Raw genomic sequence first — 23017 nt, 5'->3', positions numbered from 1 at the left:
TTTGAGAATCTGTCTCTTTGTGAAATGGATGACGTGATAGAATTTGGAAGTTTCAGGAACCAAGATTCCATTTGTGATTCTGCAACTTCCTCTTGGCTGTTGCATTGTTAACATTGTCATGAATGCAATTACCGACAGTCATGCCCAGCTTTTCAAGGAATTTCATTTTAGAACAGATAATGCCTTTCCTTCTTTGTAAAAATATCCCTTATTTCTAATGCCATCCTTTTTTCATAAGGGGGGGGGGGAGTTGGTGAAATTGTTAGGTTTTATAAAACGTGAGTGTCAAGGTATACACTTAAGCATTCATTGTCAGCATGTGGATTTTAATAGCATTATCAAGTTACTTCATACCAGGATGTTTTGTTAAGCACTGGGGAAAAAACCCAGAAGAAAAATGTCCTTTCCTTGGATGATGCTCTTCCTTCAACATGGCAAACAGTTGTCATCAACACTCTTCTATGTTTGATCCTTATTCAATTTACTATTATTATTACTATCACTGAATAAATGTATGCTGAAAGGGCAGAGCTAAAAATACTTTCCTGTTTTATTTGCAACATAACACACAATACATCACCTTAATTTCTAATATGATTTGTAGAAATTTTCTTACTTGCTTTTTGTCTCACCTGCGAAGCAAAGTGAGACTATAGGCGCCGCTTTTCCGACGGCGGCGGCGGCGGCGGCGGCGACGGCGGCGGCGTCAACATCAAATCTTAACCTGAGGTTAAAGTTTTGAAATGACGTCATAACTTAAAGTATATGGACCTGGTTAATAAAACTTGGCCATAAGGTTAATCAAGTATTACTGAACATCCTATTAGAGTTTCATGTCACATGACCAAGGTCAAAGGTCATTTAGGGTCAATAAACTTAGACCATGTTGGAGGAATCAACATCGAAATCTTAACCCGAGGTTAAGTTTTTGAAATGTCATCATAACTTAGAAAATATATGGACCTAGTTCATGAAACTTGGACATAAGGTTAATCAAGTATCACTGAACATCCTACATGAGGTTCATGTCACATGACCAAGGTCAAAGGTCATTTAGGGTCAATGAACTTTGGCCAAATTGGGGATATCTGTTGATTTCCCCTCATAACTTTGAAAGTTTATGGATCTGATTCATGAAACTTGGACATAATAGTAATCAAGCATCACTGAAAATTTTGTGCAAGTTTGAGGTCTCATGATTAAGGTCAAAGGTCATTTAGGGTCAATGAACTTTGGCCGAATCGGGGGTATCTGTTGAATTACCATCATAACTTTGAAAGTTTATTGGTCTAGTTCATTAAACTTGGACATTAGAGTAATCAAGTATCACTGAACATCCTGTGTACATTTCAGGTCACATGGCCAAGGTCATAGGTCAATGAACTTTGGCCGAATTGGGTGTATCTGTTGAATTACCATCATAACTTTGAAAGTTTATGGATCTGATTCATGAAACTTGTACATAAGAATAATCAAGTATCACTGAACATCCTGTTCGAGTTTCAGGTCACATGATCAAGGTCAAAGGTCATGTAAGGTCAATGAACTTTGGCCATGTTGGGTTTTTTTGTTGAATAACCATCATATCTCTGTAAGTATATTGGTCTAGTTCATAAAAAGTGGACATAAGAGTAACCATGTATCATTGAACATCTTGTGCGAGTTCGAGTAGTATTCAAAGTCAGCAATGCTGCTATATTGAACCGCGTGATGCAGGTGAGACGGCCAGAGGCATTCCACTTGTTATTATTTCTCGTTTCATTTTGATAAGCTCACAAAATAAAGAAAATGCAAATGATGATGAAATACAAGTCTTTTACTGCTTATTTGATATATGTATCTTCATAGTTTTATCGTACTTACACTGGTGAAAATTATGCATTGTATTTTGGTAAGAAGGATGTTTATTGAGTGACAGATGCAGTAATTTACCCTGAAATTTTTGTGTGTGCAAGACAAAAAGAGATGTAAAGTACAAACAAATATTAACATAACAAATAAATAGCATTACAAAATAATTTGCATTGTGCTTATACATGTACATGTACATGTATTATTGAAATGGCATTGATACTTTTGTCTAGGTCCTAATACACAAACGTCAGCAATTAATTGTATGTTTGATTTTTATGATTGATAGTACATTGTGGAACCAATTGTGGAAAAATGTTCTACTATCATTGCTAAGTTTTTGTGTTACGGGCCCCTGATCAAGTCAATTGTGTAGTCCCATAGAATAAATGAATTGACACTTCAGAACTAATATAGTGGAAGTCACTAGTCTAAAATTAACCAGCTATTTTATTGACCTTTATTCTGTAGTACTTATTCAAAGTTAATGAGATCAAGGCAAAGAAAGGAGCTGAGCTTGTACAGCATCTAGTGGAGTACTACAGAGCAGAAAATAAGTGAGTTTCTATTGAATGTTGCATATGTAACTTGAAGACTAAAGTTGATCTTTATTTTTATGGAAAACTCATGCTCTATGTATTATGAAATCTTTTAATTTGGGTGATTTGAAAGTTTCTTACTGTGAACTTATGATATGAGGAAACTCACCCGAGTTTATTTTTCCAAATCGTGGTTTATCAATGATATGCAGGTAGCATGCTAAGCTTCACAATCTACATGCCATTCCAAAACATTAATGAGATGCATGTTTTATGCTCAGGGGAGCATCATATTAAACAATTACCTTTTCACTGACAACTGTTATAAGCTACAGAAATCTATACCAGATTGGCCGAGAGCTAATTAATCAGGAACAATCACTGAAGTTAAATGAAATGCTCCATGGGAACTTTTGGGAACTTTTTATCTTGCTTTTTGAGGAAAGAAATACTTGCAGACCATACAATACATTTGGGTCCAATAATCGTATTTGACCAAAGGTTTTGATATCCTGATAGATAAAAAAAATATATAATTTATTTTCTTGGTCTTCATTTATCCTCTTCAATTTTCCTTTTATTGCCTACAGCTACTTTAGAGATGGTTTGAAGACGGTGGAGCATTTCCAGTCATACATCGATGAGCTCTCTTCACATGTCTCTCAAATCAAAGCACGTCAAGATGAAGAGAGAAAAAAGCTTTTCGAGCTCAAACTCACTCTCAAGAATAGCTTGAATTTAGAAAAAGAGGTAAGAATGTAGCTAATTTCTTCTGAATACTTTGAATTATTGGGAAGTCTGCTCATTAATTTCCCCGATAATAGCCATTTTAGATTTACAAGTGGGCAATTTGAAAAGAGAGAAAAAAAAATCACCATTTGATAGTCGTGAATAACGATAATGATATTCTGCTTTTATATAATGCTTTAACATAGTAACAACGTTTCTATATAGTGCCTTGCAGAATTACCATTACCTCGGTCATAGGATCCTGGCTTTCCCACATATAGTTTATGTACTTTTTCCGCTCCCTGGGGACTGCTTTTTTCAGAGTTTCCATACTCTGGTGCTAGTCATACTACTAGGTATTTGCGACCTACTGTGTACTTTGTAAAGTATACCTGGGTGGAGAGTGACAGAGTGTGGCTTGACGCTTTGCCAAAGGATGCTAGGTCGTGGTTGGATTAGAACACACAACCCTTTAATTACCAGGCGAGAGTCAGTACTGCTTCACCACAATGCGGATTAAACAATGATGAAAAATGAAGTCAGCATTATTTATGTGTGATATAGTCATCAAGGGTTATTGTACCTTGTTGAATGAATAATCCATTAATTTGTTAGGTTTGAGGCAAATGATTATGTGCTCAGACAGATAGATACAGCACGTGGAGTATGAAGAGTTCAAAATAAATAACATTGTTACCAAGATAAATGACTGAATATTGTCATTCGTAAAATGCTTTAGTAGTACCATCTGTATAACATCTCATTTTATGAAGGAAAACCCCAGTCTGCAATTGTAGTCACTTATATTTTTGTTTCCTTTAAAGTAGATAATGATACTTTAACATGCATTTTTCAAAGCTTCATGGTCATATCATACAAAGATGAAAGTTCTGTAAAACAAGTCCAATCTCCTATCTCCTTTAGACCCCACCAGAGAAGCAAGGATACAGCTTACATCAGCTGGAGACCAACAATGCTGTTGGAACAGAGAAGAGCGGTTACCTCCATAAACGCACAGAAGGACTGCGCAAGGTGTATCAGAAGCGAAAGTGTGATGTCTGCGATGGCTACCTCCATATATCACATTCCACGCCGAGCCGTGCCCCAGCGAAGCTCAACCTTCTGACCTGCCAGGTCAAACCATCTCCAGAAGAGTCCAGCCGCAAGTACTTTGACCTTGTTGCGCGTAAGATATCATAAGTCCTTACTTGATAGACAATAAGACTCGTTCTGTTGTGGTGTGGTAAGGCTTAGTTACATCTTTCGACCAATCAAATTCTGAAGAAGTCGGTGAAAACTTAGTTTTGTCCAAACTTGACTTGACGTAGCAAGCCATAACATAGCTTTGACTGATAAATTCATAATCCTTGTGATGCCAAAACTTTCTCCTTGGTTTGTGGGTTATCTGTTTCTCAATGTCAGCAAGCACGCTATAAAAAAAAGTGCTGTTGAGCTCTGCTATGCTCTGTTTGAACAAGGCTTTGGTTTTATTTGTGTTTGATATAACTTTGTTTTGGTAACCCGACATTTGAAAATTTGAAAAAGTTAACTACTGCTTGTGCCTTGATATCCGTGAAAATCTAGGGATAAGGCTGTAATTGTGATATTTTTTTTAAAGGTGTCAAGTAGAGTGAGTCTTATGATTAGGTTTTGGTCTGAGGTTAACTTTAATGTATAAATAATTGTGCACATATTACATATGAGTGATGATTATTATCTCATATTATTGAACCATTTGCATATATCCTTGCATATATCATCCTCTCAAAGTTTCTGTATGCTGTGAGGTAATTTATTTTTTCTTTCCCAATTGCAGAGGATAGAACATACCACTTTATGGCTGAAACAGAGGATGAAGCAGAAGAGTGGATATCTGTTCTTAACAACAGTAAGAAGTTTGCCCTAGAAGCCGTCTTCAACGAAGGGTCTTCCCCTTCAGAGCTCACCAATAGAGGGCTTCAGGATCTCACACAGAGTATTGTTCAAGAGGTCAAGAGGTTACCTGGTAACAACGTTTGTTGTGATTGCACTGCAGCAGGTAAAATATATTCAGTAACTAATAATGTAGAGTGTGAACAGTAGCCTGTTTCATTAAACTTGTTTTAATAACAAACTTGCAATGACAATTCAAATCTACTGAAATCCTTCAATTTCATTGGCTGATGTGTTAAAGGAATTATGCATTTGTTATTATAACAAGTCTTTGCGAAACAGGACCTGGACCATAGATATCTTTGGCAGAGGTTTGGTTATAAATTACCCAGAATATTCAGTGATAAACCACTGCTGCTTCAACAAAAGCTTATATCTCAAGAAAAGTTGAATGTTCAGGGAAGCGAAGAAAAAATTACTTCCACTGTAAGGTATCCAATGTAAATTTCTCTTTTCTGCCATAGTTTAATTGCTTAATCACTTGATGGATTGTGTAGTCATTGATACAAAAACTGGCTTGTTGGAAAATAATGTGATCAAGATTTAACAAGATATTAATCTTGGTTTATCAAATATGAAACATTCAGTGTTGTAGTTAAGAGACTAACAGTGCAGTGTTTACATGAAATATTTGCGATAACGTAAATATGATCGTCATAACACTATAATATTAGCCAAATGTAATTTTGTATGGAATAAGCACTGCTTAGCTAATGATAATCAAGGTTCTTAAGTTATTCTTTACGCACCATATTTCTTTGTTACATAGTGTTATGTTTCATTGTTGTTTGCAGATCCACAGTGGTTGTCTACTAACCTAGGTATCCTAACGTGTATAGAATGTTCAGGTGTACATAGAGAGATGGGTGTCCACATATCTAGAGTACAGTCATTAGAACTTGATAGGCTTAGCACGGCACAACTACTGGTAAGTTTTTTTTTTCATTAGTCATCAGGGGAGCATACTCTGCTGTTATATGACACTTACCATAGACGGTAGTCCATAGTCAAACACTCGTCGCTCTTAGCCAATTAACTTTTTATTTCAATGAAAGTTTCTCTTCTCCAGACCTGACAACTTGCCTGATGACAAATGTAAATGAAACATTTGCCAGGAAGATGAATAACCTAAGATTTTTATGTAAACAAATATGTAGTGAATTACTAGGTGTATTGCTGAATCATATTTATGCCTCCATCCACTGTAATTGGTTGCCGGAGGCAAAATTTTATTGGGTCATCCATCTATTCATCCAAAAATCCAACAAGATCAAGTAGTTATAAATGGAGCAAAACATTATGTGGTGTATATCCATTTTCCTGTCATTACTGTATTTATATTTGCTTACGATACATTTTGTAATATTTCATATGTTTAATATTTTCTCTTGTCTTTTTCCCCTTTTTGATTCATCCTTCTATACAGCTTGCAATAACTGTAGGGAATGAAGATTTTAATGAGGTTTATGAAGCCAAATTAGAAGGGAACAAACCCACTCATACCAGCTCCATGTAAGTCCAAATCTTTTACACCTCTTCATACATTGTGATGCCACAAATGTAGAAGCAGCATAGGAGGATGTTTCACAAAGCTTCAGTGCTATTGCGCACATAGGATAGATAATATTTTCGATGACTTTGCAAGATTGTGCATTCCCTGATTCAAACAATGTGTTTGATCAGTGTGTGGGGACGTTGCGGTCTAGTGGTTACAACTCGCATAATTCAGTCAGAGGGACGTGGGTTTCGAATCCCAGCTTAGATGTGTTTTCCTTTGGCAAGAATTTACCCACATTGTGCTGCATTCGACCCAGGTGAGGTGAATGGGTATCCGGTAGGATTTATTCCTTGAATGCTTTAGCGCCTATATGGTGGCTTAGCTACAGCTAGGGTAATAATATGATACCAAGTATCGAGCGCAGTATGCAATTGTAGCAGCTGCGCTATATAAATGGACCATGTTATTATTATCTGTTATCTTCTGCATTGAAGTAGAAATAGAAAGTTTTAAGAAAAACATTGTTGAGAGTGTAGTATTTCAGTGAAATACCAAGTTTGTTACACATTGTCTGGTGATATCTTCTTGTGTCCTCTAACAATCTCCCTGACCTCTGACCTTTGACCTGCAGGGATGCAAGGAAAGAGTTCATAAGAGCAAAGTATGAGAAGAAGAAATTTGTTCTGAAGACTGCTGCACAGCCCAGTCAGCTGTTGTTTGACCTTCGGCAGGCTGTTCTTCTCTCTGAGATCATACAGGTTTTAAGGGTCTTTGCGGAAGGTGTGGATCTTGTTGCTCCACTTCCAAATACGGTTAGTTAATATTTTTTGTTATCATATTGTTTGATGAATATGTAGTTTATTTTGTATTTGAATACTTTGTCTTGGGGAAATTCATAGAAATATTAGGTTGATGGCTGAAAATAGAGGCAAGATTTAGTAATACAGAAATGTTTAGTAGTGCTAATACCGAAATACACATCTTCTTGTATGATGTTTGTTGTTGATGTTATTAACTCGGGGGAGTCATCCTTAAAGTATGCCTGCTTTCACTTAATCTTAATATCAGTGTATCATATCCTAAAACTTTGTATGTGATTAACACCATAAATGCCTCTGAATATACCTATTTAGGACTAATATATCCACATAGAATGTTTGGCATCTTTGATGATGAAGAGCACCTATAATACTGGAATAAATGTAGAAATATTTACTATTATAATTGTGATACAAGAGGGACTTTTCCATTCTTTTGGATGGAAGTGGATGGTTTAACGGAATGCCTGATATTCTTGTCTAACAATTTCATTTTCTGTGTTCCATATCCCATCAAGGCTGGTAATAAGACTGCCTTACATCTAGCAGTCGAGCAGCAGGATGATGTCAATCTCCACATAGTAGATTTCATCATTCAGAACACGACTGTGATTGACCAGCAGATGACCGATGGTAACACCCCTCTTCACCTGGCTGCTAAGTATGACAAGGTGGAGTGTGTAAAGTTACTGCTACGAGGAAGTGCAAATATAGAAATATGTGAGTGTGGAGATATCTCTTACTGTTAGCCTTTAAAACATCCTTTCTGTTTTTGTGTTAGTTTTCAAAGCTATTCCTTTGTGTTTGTCTCAAAATTGATTTTTCTAGAGAATGATTTTCTATCCCTTTGTAGACCCTCAGACAGACTATGTTACGACCTTTGAAGTCTTTCTCTTTCTCCAAATATTGATTTAAAACATTGTTCAGAACCCACTTCTTTACCTAATTTAAGTTCAAGAGACTTTTATACATTTGCTGTTGACAGACGTTCAGCTAGCTATCTTGGTATCAATTGTATGAAGATAAAACAAAAACCAACAAAGGAGAATGTAGAGAAAACTAGGGTGAATTTAAAAGCAGCTGAGAATTAGTAATTTCTTTTCCTTGTAAACCCAGTTGAATAATTAGGGAAAGGGATCAAAAGGGAGACAATGCATTTATTGAGAATATTTGTCTCTACTGTTTAGTTGTCTGGATTTAAAAGTAAATGTGAATGTCCTCTAACAAAGTAATCATTGATACAAAACAAATTTGTAGATATTTTATCTTATGTCAAATTGTAATTGATTTGTTTTGCTTTGAACTTTAGTAAATAAAGCAAAGGAGTCGGCCTTAGACATTGCGATAAATAATGGCAACACCCAATGTGAGGACCTACTACGTGCTGCTACATCAGGCAAGGTCACACAGTGTGAACATGTGGAGTTCTGCTGGGGCATGATGGGTAATGAGGATGGCGTAGACTTCAGTGACGACGATCTGGATGATCGGGAGAAGAAGCCGTTACAGGTTTGAGAAATGGTTTTGAAAAAATCAAAATAATTTTTGAATTTGTATGTTCTTAGTTAGGATTTATTCCTGTGTAACATACACTAACATGATTGATTACCAATATCATTGATTGGAAAGAAGTCATTTGTTTGACATGATAGGAAGAAGTCAATATCTTCAAGGAATTAAAAAAGATGATTCCAGCTGAATAACAGTCCACTGTATACCTGATTTTCAGAGTCCATAAGACCAACTCTTACGTGTATCTACTATTTGATCTTTGTGCTGAAGTTCTAACAGGCTTATGTTAATATAATAAGGAACATAATATACACCTGTTAAAAAAACAAAATGCCTAATACAGATTTCATATACACAGCTTGTGGAAATTGTCCTCTTAGTTGCCATGCCACCCCAAAAGTTTCGGTGACAATGTACTGTGACACTTACATCACTGTCGCAATTACAGTTTACATTGACAATGTATGTGATAGCTGCACAGGATGCTGTCGGTGAATTAGTACGTGACGGGTGGCCATTTTGTACCAAGGAGGCAGAGTCTCCCTGTACTTATGGTATGTGTGCAATTGCTATGTTATTATTAATTTTCTTTTTTGTACTATGTATTTTTTTGTTGTATATTGTTTATAAGCTTCACACAATGTTGCCAAACAAATTTCCTAATTTAGTCATCTTATTATTTCCTCTTATTTTTTTGTTACTTGCCAGAGTCCAAGAAGACCCAATAGCAGACCGCAAACGTTGCCAAATTCACCTGTTAGCTCAATGTCAAAGTCATCAAGAGATCGCTTTTCAGACATGCTGATGGCTAATGTAAACAAAGGAGACCAAAGCTCGACAGATAAACTCAGAATGCCGCCCCCTCCAGTCCCACCTAGGAGAAGTGAGTATTATTGAGTAAAAGGAAAAACAATCTCATATTTATGAACAACAAATTATTACTTTTTATTGTTTTTTCTCCCTAATTTTTTAAAGATTTTTTCTCCTTCATATTTATTCACTTATTCAGTTAATCTACAGATGATTTACTGTTTACACCATTATTGGTAGTAACTTTATGTTTTATGAAAATGCTTGTCAGTGAAATTGAAATGATATATGGAGATGTGTGTTGCATGATCTTGTTAACTGTCTGTTGAAATAAAACAACTATCATAATTTTTGTTGATAATGTTTCCAAATTTGATCTTTTCTATGTTTACAATTAAAACTTGTTTATTCTACTATCTATTCTACCAATTCAGTCAAATCTTTCCCTGTGCCTAAGGTCACTGGTAAGAACAAAATTGGGAGAGGTAAATTTTGGCATCAGATAAATTCGCTTTGTGAAACCGTTTTGAATTAAAGCTGAAGCCCAAAGTTTGATGTTAATTTTATTGGGATTATGGCATTTATGCAAAGACAATGTTTTTTATGCTGAGATAACAAGTGTGTTGATATACTTTATAAACTAAGTACTTTTGAGTTTCCGTGGGTAATTGATAATATCATTCCTAATCATTGAGTTGTGTGTCCATTGAAGACCAACTGCAATTCACAAAACATTCCCATATTTTTTCTTGTTATATGTTTTTTTGTTAACATTTTGTACAAATTGTTTATTTCAGGCCTAGCTTGTTTTGCTGCTGATTAAATTACAAAATAATCACCACCATGAAAATGTGTTCTTAAGCTCAATGCTTCTGTAATGCACTTTATCTTTATTTGCAGCTTTCATTTGTGTTTTTTCCTTCAATAAATGTTTGTAAGCATCTCCAAAACATTGATATCAATATGGGGGATATTGTTTCTCTATTTATCACTTCATTTATTTTGGATAAAACTGGAGTAATTTTAAGTGAAAATGCAATTCAGTGCACAAAAAAAAAATGAAAAGAAAGAGGGCATGTTTATATGTATATTTTAAAAAGTATTTGTAAAAGAAAAAAAGTTCTCTTGAAAAATGATACTTTGTTCATAGTCTATTAGCATGAAATGCAATATGCACATTTATGCATTTGTTATATTGTGGGAATAAGAATTCATCTTGACAGGTTAAGCTAATAATAAATGTCTTTTTGGTTAGTAGTTATTAAAGTATATCCCTCACTAAAAATTCTTTAGTATTAAGACGTTGATTGGAAGTTGTTTCATGAGATGGAGGATAATATCATTGCTAGTTTGGTGTTATGAACTATGCCTTTGCTAAAGTTTCAGAATGATATTTGGTGCGATTTTGTGCAATTTTTGCTTCTTCTCAGTGATGTTTTGTCTTCCGTTTGGTCATCACCATCATTGGTCTTACTCCGGTATGATTTCTGCTGCTGTTGCTATGCAAGGCATTCAAGTTATCTTGCTTTCCCTTTAGTTAGTCTGAAAGTGAACCAGTCCATGTTTCCCTATAATTTAGTCCGACCAAGGGGTGTGTTTCATATAGACAAAAGGGTTAGAAAACTCCCTGAAGTATAGCCAACCATGCATGCTCTTGGTTGCTGTCATATTTAACCTCACTGTTGTGGCAAAGTTGATGTCATTTATATTCTGAATTATTGTTACACAAGACAACCCCCCCCCCCAAGAATCAGTAAACAGATTTTTCATTTATTTTGTGCCCATGGTTTCAAGGAATTGAGAGGGTGATCTGTAGCCGTAATGTCTTCTTGATATGAAAGTGAATTTCACTTGATTTGAACTTCTTGGGCAACTTGGTATATGATTGAATCCATTCAAGCCCTCTATGTTTTACCCTTTCCCCCTTATTGGCGCCAGAGTTTTAACTTCTTTTTTTTTTGGGGGGGGGGTTCTGGGGAGTAGGAATATAAGGATATTTAACTCAATCTGGTGGATGTTTCATAAAGCTGTTTGCAAGTTATGAGCGACTTTAAGAACGACTGGTGAACCTTTCTTATACACTAATAATCACCTTTGAACATTCAATGGTGAATATCATTTACCACAAGAAAGGATCACCGATCGATCTTAATGCCATTCTTAACTTACGAACAACTTTTGAGAAACTGCCCTTGATAAATAATAAGCCATCAAAATACATGGTGGGGGGATATGATCTCAAGCCCTCATCAGTTTTTATAGTACAATAACAGGTCAGATAGTTATGTCTTGTCCCCTGACCACCAGTGCAGAAATGTTTGAACTTGCATGATTTTTCCTCTGGTTCACTTTCAATTCTAGCATATTAGTTAGTTTTATTAATTTTTTTTAGATACCTCATTTGTCTTGTTTGCTTGATTTGTTTGCCAATGATCTTTCCCCCTATTTTCATCTGCACATACAAAAAAGGAAATTTAATCTGTCCTCTCTGTTCAAGTAAAGTGCCGAAATTGAAAAAGATTTTGATATGAGTGGCTGCCAACCAGTGTGTCTTCAAGGTTATGTAAATTGTAGCTAACAAAAACTTATAAGCTACAATTTCTTACACGCTACTGTAATAGACCTTATGCATTGACATCATTGCGCAGTCATCTTAGCGGCTGAAGTCATTGCTTTGCATGCGTTGGTGATCTGCAACTGGCACATCTTTGACAACTCTGTTTACATGTATTCCTGTATCCTCTGAGGGAGGGCGCTATGATATTATGAAGTCAAATAAGGTCTATACTAAAAGTGTAACTTCATTTTGAGGAAGGAATATAATTTGTCTTGCAGTAAACATACAATACTGCATTATTATGTGCTTACTTTGTACACTTTTATTTTGATTGTGGAAATTCAATGTATTCAATTCAATATTATTTGCTTGAGAGCCCATTGAAAAATTGAGGTAGCAAAATAATGGAAATAAAGAAACTGTTTAAAAGAATGAATGGCAAATGATAAAAGGCCAGTCTCTGCAACCATTAAACCATTGCAATTTGAATTTAAGATAAATTTGCATTGATCTTTGCATGTTTGTTTGCAGCATGACTCATCCCTTAATATTGAAGTTGAGTTCTGATGTTTAAAAAAAAATGCACCTTGATTCAGATTGCATGGAATATCAGAGCAAGCTGTAAGAAAAACAAAACAATGATGAGTTATAGTGAAATGGATATCTTCATTTAAGAGGTAGCTATTGAAGTTTTGAATAGTAGGCCTGTAGAGATTCACCATATTTGGTGGGATAGTCTTTCCTTTGAAATCACTTGAATATTGAGAAAGTTCAGATTTACATTACTTGATATAAGACCTACTAGGTACTTCATCTAGTCATTATTCAAGGTGAGGGTGTTATTTCCTGAATAATGAGATATGAGGTTTTGTCATTTGAGCAAGGATGTATCATAGGCACTATTATAAAACAATAATTAGTTTTATTTCTTTTCATATTAAATCCAGGCTAATAATGTCTGTTTCAATTTTCATCTTTCGGGGATAAGTGTTGTCTTGAAAAGAATACTGATTTAAAAATTCCTTGAGTACAGATTGATTTATCTAATGTGTATTTTAATATTTTGATAACATAGAATTAATTTATTTATTATCCAATGCAATGATAATAACAAGTTACAAGTTTACAGCCAATTATGCTGTTAATAAAGTAATAAACCTGATACTCCCACCCTACCTCATCTATTGTTTTTTCAGTCAAACATTCAGATGGGGAATTCCCTTCTAGTTGTTTTTAATGCACTGTGCATGAATGTATCTAAAATATGAAAAGTTAATTTGATTTGCATGCTTTCAGTTTCAGTGATAATGAGCTTTGAGATTATTTTGTTGAACGAAATAGACAATCACACAACTGAAACTGCACTTGTTTTTCTTCAGTTAAATTTTGACTTTATAATGCAAATTATAGCAAAAAAAACTAGCATAATTGGTGATTCTGATCAGTTTATTTTGTTTTTGTGAGTCATTAGTTATCTTTTTATTTCTTGGAAGGGGGGGGGGGTAGGTTGGACAATCCGTTTCCTTTGAGGAAATTGATGATATTCAGCTACTGTAAAATTTATTGTAGTGCTATATAAATAATCAGTTTTATTTCTATGCAGAGTTCAATGCCCAGTATCTGATACATTTACAGTCTTTTGCCTGTTTTAATGCTGTGTTTTGATCAGTTTCATTTTATAACATTCTTTATTTCATTGACATTGCTTTTTATTGCTACCTTAATAAAGCTACTTGGGATAAATCACACGAGACTATATTCAATTCAATATGGAGATATTGAGGCCTTTCAGGCATGGCATAGTAACACTTCTATTAAGAACTGATATTCATATCGATCCACATGTTGTTGATAAAGTTGTCCAAACTGTGGCTTATGGTGTCATGATGTCTTGTGATTTCATAATTGATTTCATATGATGTCATTAGTCACTTCATGTGATGAGATGAGATAGTTGCGCATCTTTGGAGTTGGACAAAAATGAATTGTATCATCACATTGATTTTGTAAACAAACTTGAGCTTAGCTTAGTTGCGCCATGTCTGAATGAGACCTAAGCACGCTGTTTTCTTTGCATTCTTCCAATAAATGTACTGAGCCAAATATTATTTGGAAAGTGGGAATTACTAATCTGAATTGAATATGTGTCCAGATTACTGTGAAGTTTTTCATGCTCTAGCAGAGTTTGTTTGCAATTCCGTTTACTCAGGCCAGAAATCTTCCATGCTTTGCATTCATGTGCCACCATGTTTTGTTTTTCTTCCCACAAAAATTTCTTTTTGTGTTTGCCATGCGAAGGAAGCCATAGGAGAGGCAGGAGAGGTGAAGCGCTTATTTCAGTTTAATCTGCATGGTCCAGTACTTGTTCTCTTTGTTTGTGTCTTTTATATCATTTTGAAATGCTTAAAATATATGATTTCAGGCATGAAAATATTAATAGTCATAGATACAATTTACAGGTGGAACATTTTGGATGGTTTATAGCAGAATTGTTTTTTGTTCACATATCCAACTTACCCACAGCCTACAGTCAATTATAGTAGCATAAAAGTAATTTGATGGCTAACCTCAAATGTTGATGTTCCCATTACCCAACCCTTCTTAATGTAGATGTTTTCTCTCTTCATTATCTTCGAAGTAACCCTAATTGGCAAAATGATTGGAAAAGATGAGTCTTCTCAATTTTTCCTGTTGTATAAAACATGGATGTATTTTCCCATTTAAACATATCCCCCCCCACTCATGGGTTTAAGTAACCCTTTCTCATGGACATCATGATACTAGTTTATACTTCTGGTTTTTAGTAGTAGTTACTTATATATATATATATATATATATATATATATTTGTTTAATTTCATTTCAATTGGGAAACTTCAGAATCTGTTTTGCATGGTATAGTAGTGACCCCTTTGATAGTTTATTCGGTGGGAATTAGTTGGTATAAATTCATAGTTTTAGATCAGAAAATCTAAAGTTGACTCACACTTCAAGATGATCACTTTTTGTGGATATTTTTTGTAATTCCTATTTTCAATTTCTCTACTTGCATGTATATCTATGATTTAATAGTTGCACTCAGTTGGCTTAGAAAGGGTTAAAAAATGTTTACAAGTACCAAATTTTACTTTTCAAATTTTTTTACCAGTTATAATAGGAATTAGCTCTCTGTGAAGTTATTCCATTCTATCAAGAAAAAGCAAGATATCATTTTATCTATCTTGAGTTAATCAGATAAATTAGGTTTTAGTGTTTATTTTGGTTTGTTTTTTACTTTTTTTATTTACTCGAACATATATGCACTGGATACATGATTGACAAAAGCTGTTTTTACATCATGTTCACGATACGGACACATGTACATGTAAAACAAAATTATCAAATTTCAACATTGATATGATTTTAAGGTACTGTACATTGAATTTCACTACATCAGAGCAAAACAATTATGTGAATATATACAAAAGCAGAAATTTAGGTCGGAGATATCTGTTATTATTCAAATGCATAAATTGATTTCTACATTTATATTTAATATTACTTGTTGATTTCAGGATATTTGAAAGTCTTCTTGCTTATCATTAGGCTGTAAATGTGAGGAAATAATAACTTTAAAGCACTTTAAGCAGTTGTAGATTAAAAGCACTATTTAAAAGCCAATTTTTATTAAATAATTAATCCAAGTATGGATAATAGCTTTTTTTATGTCCTTGCAAAAGTGTTATGGGCTCTGTTGAAGTGGTCAAGGTATAACAGGATTAAAAAATCTCAAATAATGGATTTATGGCATCCCAATCCCTATTCTTTTAAAAAATGTTAAAATTAGTGTTAAGAAACCAGGTATTTGTTGAAATCTTATTTGAAAAAGCATGCATCTTGAATAGATCTGTGATATAAGTGCTTCAGTGTGATTGTACCTTCAGTAATTTTTAGGAGATGAGATTGCATTTCAGTGATTTAGATCTAGTCTGTGTGAGACCGCATTTTGACCCCCCTATCCATGGATTGAAATCAACGCATGTGGCATATCCCCTTCCTCATGCATTCCCCACCCTTCCATGTATTAAGATGAGACTCCACCTGACCACTGACCCTTCCCTGGACCTGGAGATAGCTCACTCACATGCCTTCTTGCCCCCTCCAATTATCCTCCATGAGTTTTAATATGAGTATTCTTTAACATTGTCATAATGATTATTTTGGTATATAACAGGTTTCATGACTTTATTGATTCACATAATAATTTGTTCTTATTCATTCATACTTATCCCGATATATCATTGTTCTTTTCTCCCCATTTTCTTACTCCATCCCCTGTTTCGTTTTGTCTTTTTTATTTCCCTGTTCTATTTTGTTTGTTTGTGGTGATCTGTCCGACCCTATGTTTATCCATCCTTATTTCAATGTAACCTGTGTTTCTCATGCATTTAATACTTCACACTCTATTATAACCATACTCTATTGTATTTCGTATGTGTTAACTACTAACGCTTTGTGTCATAATTCTTTTCATTGGAATTTATATACTCTTCATTTATTTGTCTTTCATTATCTATGATTGACATAATACAACATTACTTTGTATTTCTATATGCTCTTCATTTTCCTATCATCATCTAATGATTTCTTTTATTTATTTACAATTCTCTTTAAATTTTTCTTCAACCTTTTTTACTAACCCATCGTTGCTTTATCTCATGTTCTATACACTCTTTAAATAAATTTGATCATTTTTCATGTTTGATGTGTCACTTTGTGATATCCTTTATTAACATATGATTACATTTGCATATAATTTTAAATTGTACTCCTCCCTTTTGTAATTCCTGACCCCAATTTATATACCACCCAACCCTTGTGATGCATCTACCCCACTCCCATCTGTTATCCCTCCCTCCCTCATCCCTCTTTATACATGTTATTCCCTTCTCCCAATTCACTTGTGGTCATTCATATGTGTGTGTACGTGTGTGTGTGTATAATACAGCGGCGAGTGTCAAGAAAAAAGCGCCCCCTCCCCCTATGGATTTAGGCCACAAGAGAACTTCGTCCGATCCTCATGCTTTCAATAGCACGCCCCCTAAGCCACCTGAAAGGATCACATCTATACGTGACCAGGGTACGTCAACCAGATTTGTTTCTTTCTCTCTCTATATCTATGCATGGGTATTTTGCACTCTGGATTGTGCGTGTTGTCTCCTCGCATCTTGTGTTGTAATCACAAAAAAAATAAGTAAAATGGCAGATTAGAAACTGCGTTCTTTTTTTATGGTAGCCCTGTGAAAGTCTCATGACAATGCATGTGTAGTATATGCTGACTGATAATAATTTGAAACAAGAGGCATGGCTGCTTAAATATTCTATATAAATTTTTTATAATCAAATCCGATAACTTTCAAACAAGATGCATAGCTTCTAATTCGTAATATTCATCAAATCGTCTTAAATATGACACTCTGTTTGCTAAATAATTATGATTAATATGGGAATAAACAATTTAGGAAATACAAGATGAAGAAAGCTTATTCCTCCAAAATGTTTGTGATTGTATTTTTAGTTATTTCACATCAACATCCCCTAAAAAAAATGTGGAATTGAAGAAATTTGGTGTTATGTTGAATAGTAATTGAAATAAACATAAGTGAATTATATAAACTTAATGAAATTTCACTGAATCGGTCGCAAATACATGTACCTCATGCACAACAATTTTTTTTAAGCAGGCATGCACCCAAGCTATTCTTAGAGGAATGAATAAATGATAGGCTGTTATCAACTTTATTGCATACCTTCAGTACTTGAGATAGAAAGATACAAAAATATGCTAATATTGATAATAAATGATAATTAACAAAGCAATTATATAGATTTAAGAAAAGAGATAAAACAAATTAAGCAATATTTGCAATTGAACAGAAAAGAAAAATCAACTTGAAATTCATTTGTAATAAATAAGAACAATGAGGTGGTAATATGAACATATATATTTTTTTAATTCATTGACAAACGAGGAAGTAATGGAATTCTAAAAATTAGTCAGAAAAAAATAGCTACTCTGACCTATTTTGTGTTCCAATATATTGAGTCCAAAGTGCAAGATATATATTCATTTAATTTTATTGTAAATTTGTATGCTAAGAACAGCTGTATGACAAAGATGTCATACCGGTATGTCATCAACACCCCACCCCTCAAAAAAAAAAACCAAAAGCAAACAAAACCCTAGCTTTGACTAGAATTACCCAAATTTTTATTAACAAATTCCTTTTATTCTAGTGCTCCAATTAAAAACTAGTTCAATATCTGGGATTCTGAGTAGAATCTTCATTTTATTTGTGACCACATGTAGATGAGAAAGAAAAAATGTGCGTGTAATTCCCACAAGTATTTTTGTCTTCACGGGTTGGTTTGTTGCCCTAACAAAATCTTGCATGGCGTGTTTGGTTTATAGTGAACTCTTGTGCCATAAAATAGTTATTGTGTTTTCATTATAGACTGATAGACTGACATCATATTTCTACATGTATTTTGTAGTGAAACAAATTAATAAATGTCCTTTAGTTTAAATCTGCCAAAGACGAACAGGAGCAAGAGGGGAGAAAACATTACACAATATAATCATTTAGAAGTATCCTATTTATGTTCTACTTTTGAAAGTTTCAGTTCAAACTCACTAAATCATGAGTTGATGGAAAAATTATGTTCAAGTAAAATATTTTTTCTCTCTGAAATAATGTATTTTGCAAGGATGAACAAGTGCATATCTGATATTGAATGAATGACTGTATGAATCGCCTTTTATTCAAACGAGAGGCAAAGTAGATCATGGAAATGAATATTCTGAATTCACCTCAATCCAGTACAGACTATTTTCGAGAGTTTCAGTCGAAAAGTAATTTCAGCTTTTATGCTTATAAATAATTCACTTTAATTATACCATGGTATATTTGTTAAGTCTTTATTGAACAAGAGGGTCATTGTTAGAGGAAAGGGAAGGAAGATTCTGAGTATTTTTAATTTGGAATGATTGAAAATTCAGGGATTATATTCAATGATACAAATTCATTGTTTCCTTATAGAAAACTCCCATAAAAACCCTTTTAATTGTTCAGGTGGGCTGGAAGTTGCAAATGATGAATTTTTGCCACTTATGATGCATGATAAATCTAGAATTAGTCCTTGTAGCTGTTGTGTGTGATCACTATTTTGCATTCTTCTGTTTGGATGATATAGACATAAACAAACTTCAGTGAAGGGTAAGTTGTGGCATGCTGGCTCATCAAAGCATCATGTCATTTGCAGTTTGTAAAGTGCATTTCACATGAAGAAAAAGCTTTTCTATTTGTTTTGGAAATGCTTTAGGAGTGGTTACAGTGGGCTTAAGGTGTGTTATGATAAAAAATGTGCACTTTATGAAGTGATTCATGACGGTATTTGTAAAGTAACTTAATATCACTTCATAAATGGCTTTCAAGAGTGGAATGAGAATTGTAGGCATAGGGTTCATAGGGTTTATTGTAATACATACATAATAGCCATTTTTTATACAGCGCTTTTCCCAGAACGGCTCAAAGCGCTTTACAGCATATTATTACCCCGGTCATTGGATTAATTTCAATCCCGCATGAAAAGTACACAATTTCCACTCCCTGGGGAGCATTCCTTGCATTCATCGCAGCCTCATCGTGGCGCTGGCAAATTCAAACATACAATATCTTTCGCATCCTACCGGGTACCCATTTAGCGCCTGGGTCGAGAGTGGCAAAGTGTACGTGTAAATGTATATCTTCATACTCGGTTTTAGCAGATGTGATTACAATTGATTCGGGATCATATTCACCTTTACACATTCCTGTTTCTATGATCATTCCTAAACGTAAGTTTGCGAACAGCTGTATGACCCCTCAATTTATATGTTGAGAGGATTTTTTTTTTCTTTCAGGTAAAGTTTGTTTTGTTAAAAAGTGAGATACCAGCTTTACTATAACCGATTGATGTTGAATTCAATGTAATTTAGGACTGTAATGTGTTTCACATGCCAAAGGGTACACAAAAGGACTGTAAACCAAGACATAATGAAGTCATATGAAACCATAAATTCTGTACTTTGACCAATTTCCAATCTTCATATCTTTTCGTCATATTCATCTTCATATTCCTCATTCATGATAATATTCATATTTTTAACACACGTACATGGATACACTCTATAATTAATGTCAGATTGACCACTGTTGGTAGATATCATGACTGCATACCATCTCCACTTTAATTGATACAAGAAACAAAGCATCTTCGCTTTCTATTATTTCATTTTATATCTAGTCCCTAAATCATTCATGATAACTAAAAACCACATTTTTTGCAGTATTCGATGCATTTGCAGCAAAAGAACATGTTAAATGCGCACATAACAACAAGCTACCAAAACGCTAATCACATTTACATTCAAACAATTTGACATTGTTAGATTCATTCTGTTGCAAATGTATGTATTCATTGTAATGCCCCTATTTGTTTTACACACTATCATTTATGTCCTCTTCAGATTTCTTGCAACGTTGGTCTTCTTGGATAGAACCCTCAGGTCTGATTGTATTTTTTGCTTTATATCTTGCAATCAAATCTGCAAACTCACATACAAAGTGACAGATTTAAAGGCACCATCTTTGCATTACTCACTGCAATTACCATGTTAATTGCATCATTGCTCAGATCACAGACAACATGTACTCCATCTATACTCTACATGGAGCTAACCTATCATAAGAACCACAGGCAGATTAATTTCTTATGTTTAGAATGATATTTCATGGAGCACAAAAACCATCTGATACAGAACATGAACTAGATAGCCAGATGAACATTCCTCAGACATCACTTTCAGCTATTCAATCTGCAGTCAACCAAACTGTTTAAAAATTTAGTAAATGAGGCTTGTTTATTGAGCATTCTTCCAGCAAAGCCTCTGATAAATCAGAGTTGCTCTCTCAATATTTTTTCCCCAAAAAATATTTATTGTGAGCAAATTTTTGTCAGAGACATGATTACAACAAAATTTCAGTATTTGGGACAGTTATTATGTTCTTCTCAGACACAGTTCTCTTTATTCCTCGGCAGATCATCAAACCACTTCTGTAAATGGTACCACTAGATTGATTACAAAAAACGTTGTATGGTATGGTACGAGAGTTGATTCTAGCAAGAATATTAACATTCATGAGTGCGCTACTGGAGTTGGCGTGTATCAACTTGTTTATATCACAAAATTTATTCTTATTTATAAATTACCAATCTGTATTGATTTCCAATCAATCTCATTTGTCCATTTTTTCCCAACCGGAACCTAGCTTTTTTGTGAACACGTATCCAATAAGTTGACCAATCAGGACAGTAAATCAAATAATCCATATTTCTTTTGAAATTTTAAGCAGTCAGGATTAGTGTAACAACCAGGAGTTGGGAACGAAGTGTTAGGTGTGATAATTACAATGAAATAGATGGCAGCATTGAGACCCCCCAAAAAAACAACTAAGAGTTGAAGTTGTCACAAGGCAGACCTTTCAGAGACCACTTATAAAACTTTTATTGAATATCAACAGTCTGCAATTAATAATGCTCACAGCACATTCACAACACAGTCAAAACACAGTCACAACACGGTCACATCACTTGCATCATTGTTACAACACAGTCTCAACACAGACTAGTTCAACACAGTCACAGCATTCACAACACAGAACAGTAACAACACTTGCACCATTGTTACTACACAGTCACAGTGTAGTCACAACACAGTCACAACACAGTCACAACAAACCCAACACAGAACAGTCGCAGCACATTCCCAACATTACGTAATGCAGTACCAATATGATGTATCTACATGTATGTGACAAATACCCTGTTTAATTATGCCAATTATTGTGGCAATATTACCGATATATATTATATCTACAGTACCAGAAAGTAATTTCAAAACCTTTCTTCAAATACCACCAAAATGTCCTGTAAATGCTGTAATATCGGAGTATTTGAGTCAAAATAATTAAGGGTCTGCCAAATATACCAATTAGCATGAGGTTATTCGGCTACATCATAAAGGGAATAAATAATCTTTCAACTAAAAATGGTAAAATATTTTTCTAGTGAGTGGGCATAACACATCTGAAAAATTACGCTGCAGCATTTGTGTTTTTTTCTGATGCATTTCATAGGTCTTTCATTTCTGTCTCAAACCCTACCCTCAAATAGCTGCATAATAAGCCTTTGAAATGAAGAATCAAAGTACATTGACCCCCTGTATGTAAATCATTTAAATATGCATATCCCTAAAATTGCTGCACATTTTTTTATTACTTCAGGCATATAACTGGTTTGTATGAAGATGATTACATTGTACTGGAATACAGTTGTTTTAGAAGTGCCTCTACTTGTCGGTTTAAATAGCAAATAATTTATGTCACGATTTTCAAATCCACTCAACTGACCAATCAGGAATATGATGTAAATATTGCAACCAAACAGCCCACTACAATGAAGAGCAAAAGTTCACTATTATTACAATCTAATTTTCCCCAAAAATTTGCATATCTAAGTTTGTGCATCACATTCACTTGATTTAACTATCAGATATCTATTGCAATCAACACAGCTGTCTGAAGTCACAAACTGAAAATTTACAGCAAAGAGCTTGTTATATGCATCCATATTAATCCATGGCATACCCTTGCCTGGCAATATACTAAATGTTTCTTAATTCAATTTGAGAT

At 34.3% G+C, this 23017-nt stretch overlaps 1 protein-coding gene across 9 annotated transcripts in view; it reads left to right on the top strand.

Moving 5' to 3' along the window:
* Positions 1 to 23017, top strand: part of LOC121425564 (arf-GAP with SH3 domain, ANK repeat and PH domain-containing protein 1-like) — an 85206-nt gene that overhangs the window by 49632 nt on the left and 12557 nt on the right. For 3 of the 9 annotated variants that reach the window (XM_041621703.1, XM_041621692.1, XM_041621675.1), the window contains exons 7-16: positions 2323 to 2408; positions 2981 to 3140; positions 4044 to 4305; positions 4936 to 5157; positions 5846 to 5979; positions 6478 to 6563; positions 7181 to 7361; positions 7886 to 8087; positions 8677 to 8876; positions 9588 to 9762. In XM_041621703.1, the coding sequence (XP_041477637.1) occupies positions 2323 to 2408; positions 2981 to 3140; positions 4044 to 4305; positions 4936 to 5157; positions 5846 to 5979; positions 6478 to 6563; positions 7181 to 7361; positions 7886 to 8087; positions 8677 to 8876; positions 9588 to 9762 (1708 nt within the window). Of the gene's footprint in view, positions 1 to 2322; positions 2409 to 2980; positions 3141 to 4043; positions 4306 to 4935; positions 5158 to 5845; positions 5980 to 6477; positions 6564 to 7180; positions 7362 to 7885; positions 8088 to 8676; positions 8877 to 9587; positions 9763 to 11119; positions 11601 to 14544; positions 14569 to 17232; positions 17365 to 20793; positions 22315 to 23017 lie in introns of those variants that run through there. The other 6 variants (XM_041621667.1, XM_041621652.1, XM_041621661.1 and 3 more) reach the window with 5 other exon arrangements.

The sequence above is a fragment of the Lytechinus variegatus genome, chromosome 1 (assembly GCF_018143015.1).
Source record: "Lytechinus variegatus isolate NC3 chromosome 1, Lvar_3.0, whole genome shotgun sequence".
Lineage (NCBI taxonomy): Eukaryota > Metazoa > Echinodermata > Echinoidea > Temnopleuroida > Toxopneustidae > Lytechinus > Lytechinus variegatus.
Note: the sequence above shows the minus strand (reverse complement) of the source record. Positions and strands in the feature narration are given on the sequence as shown.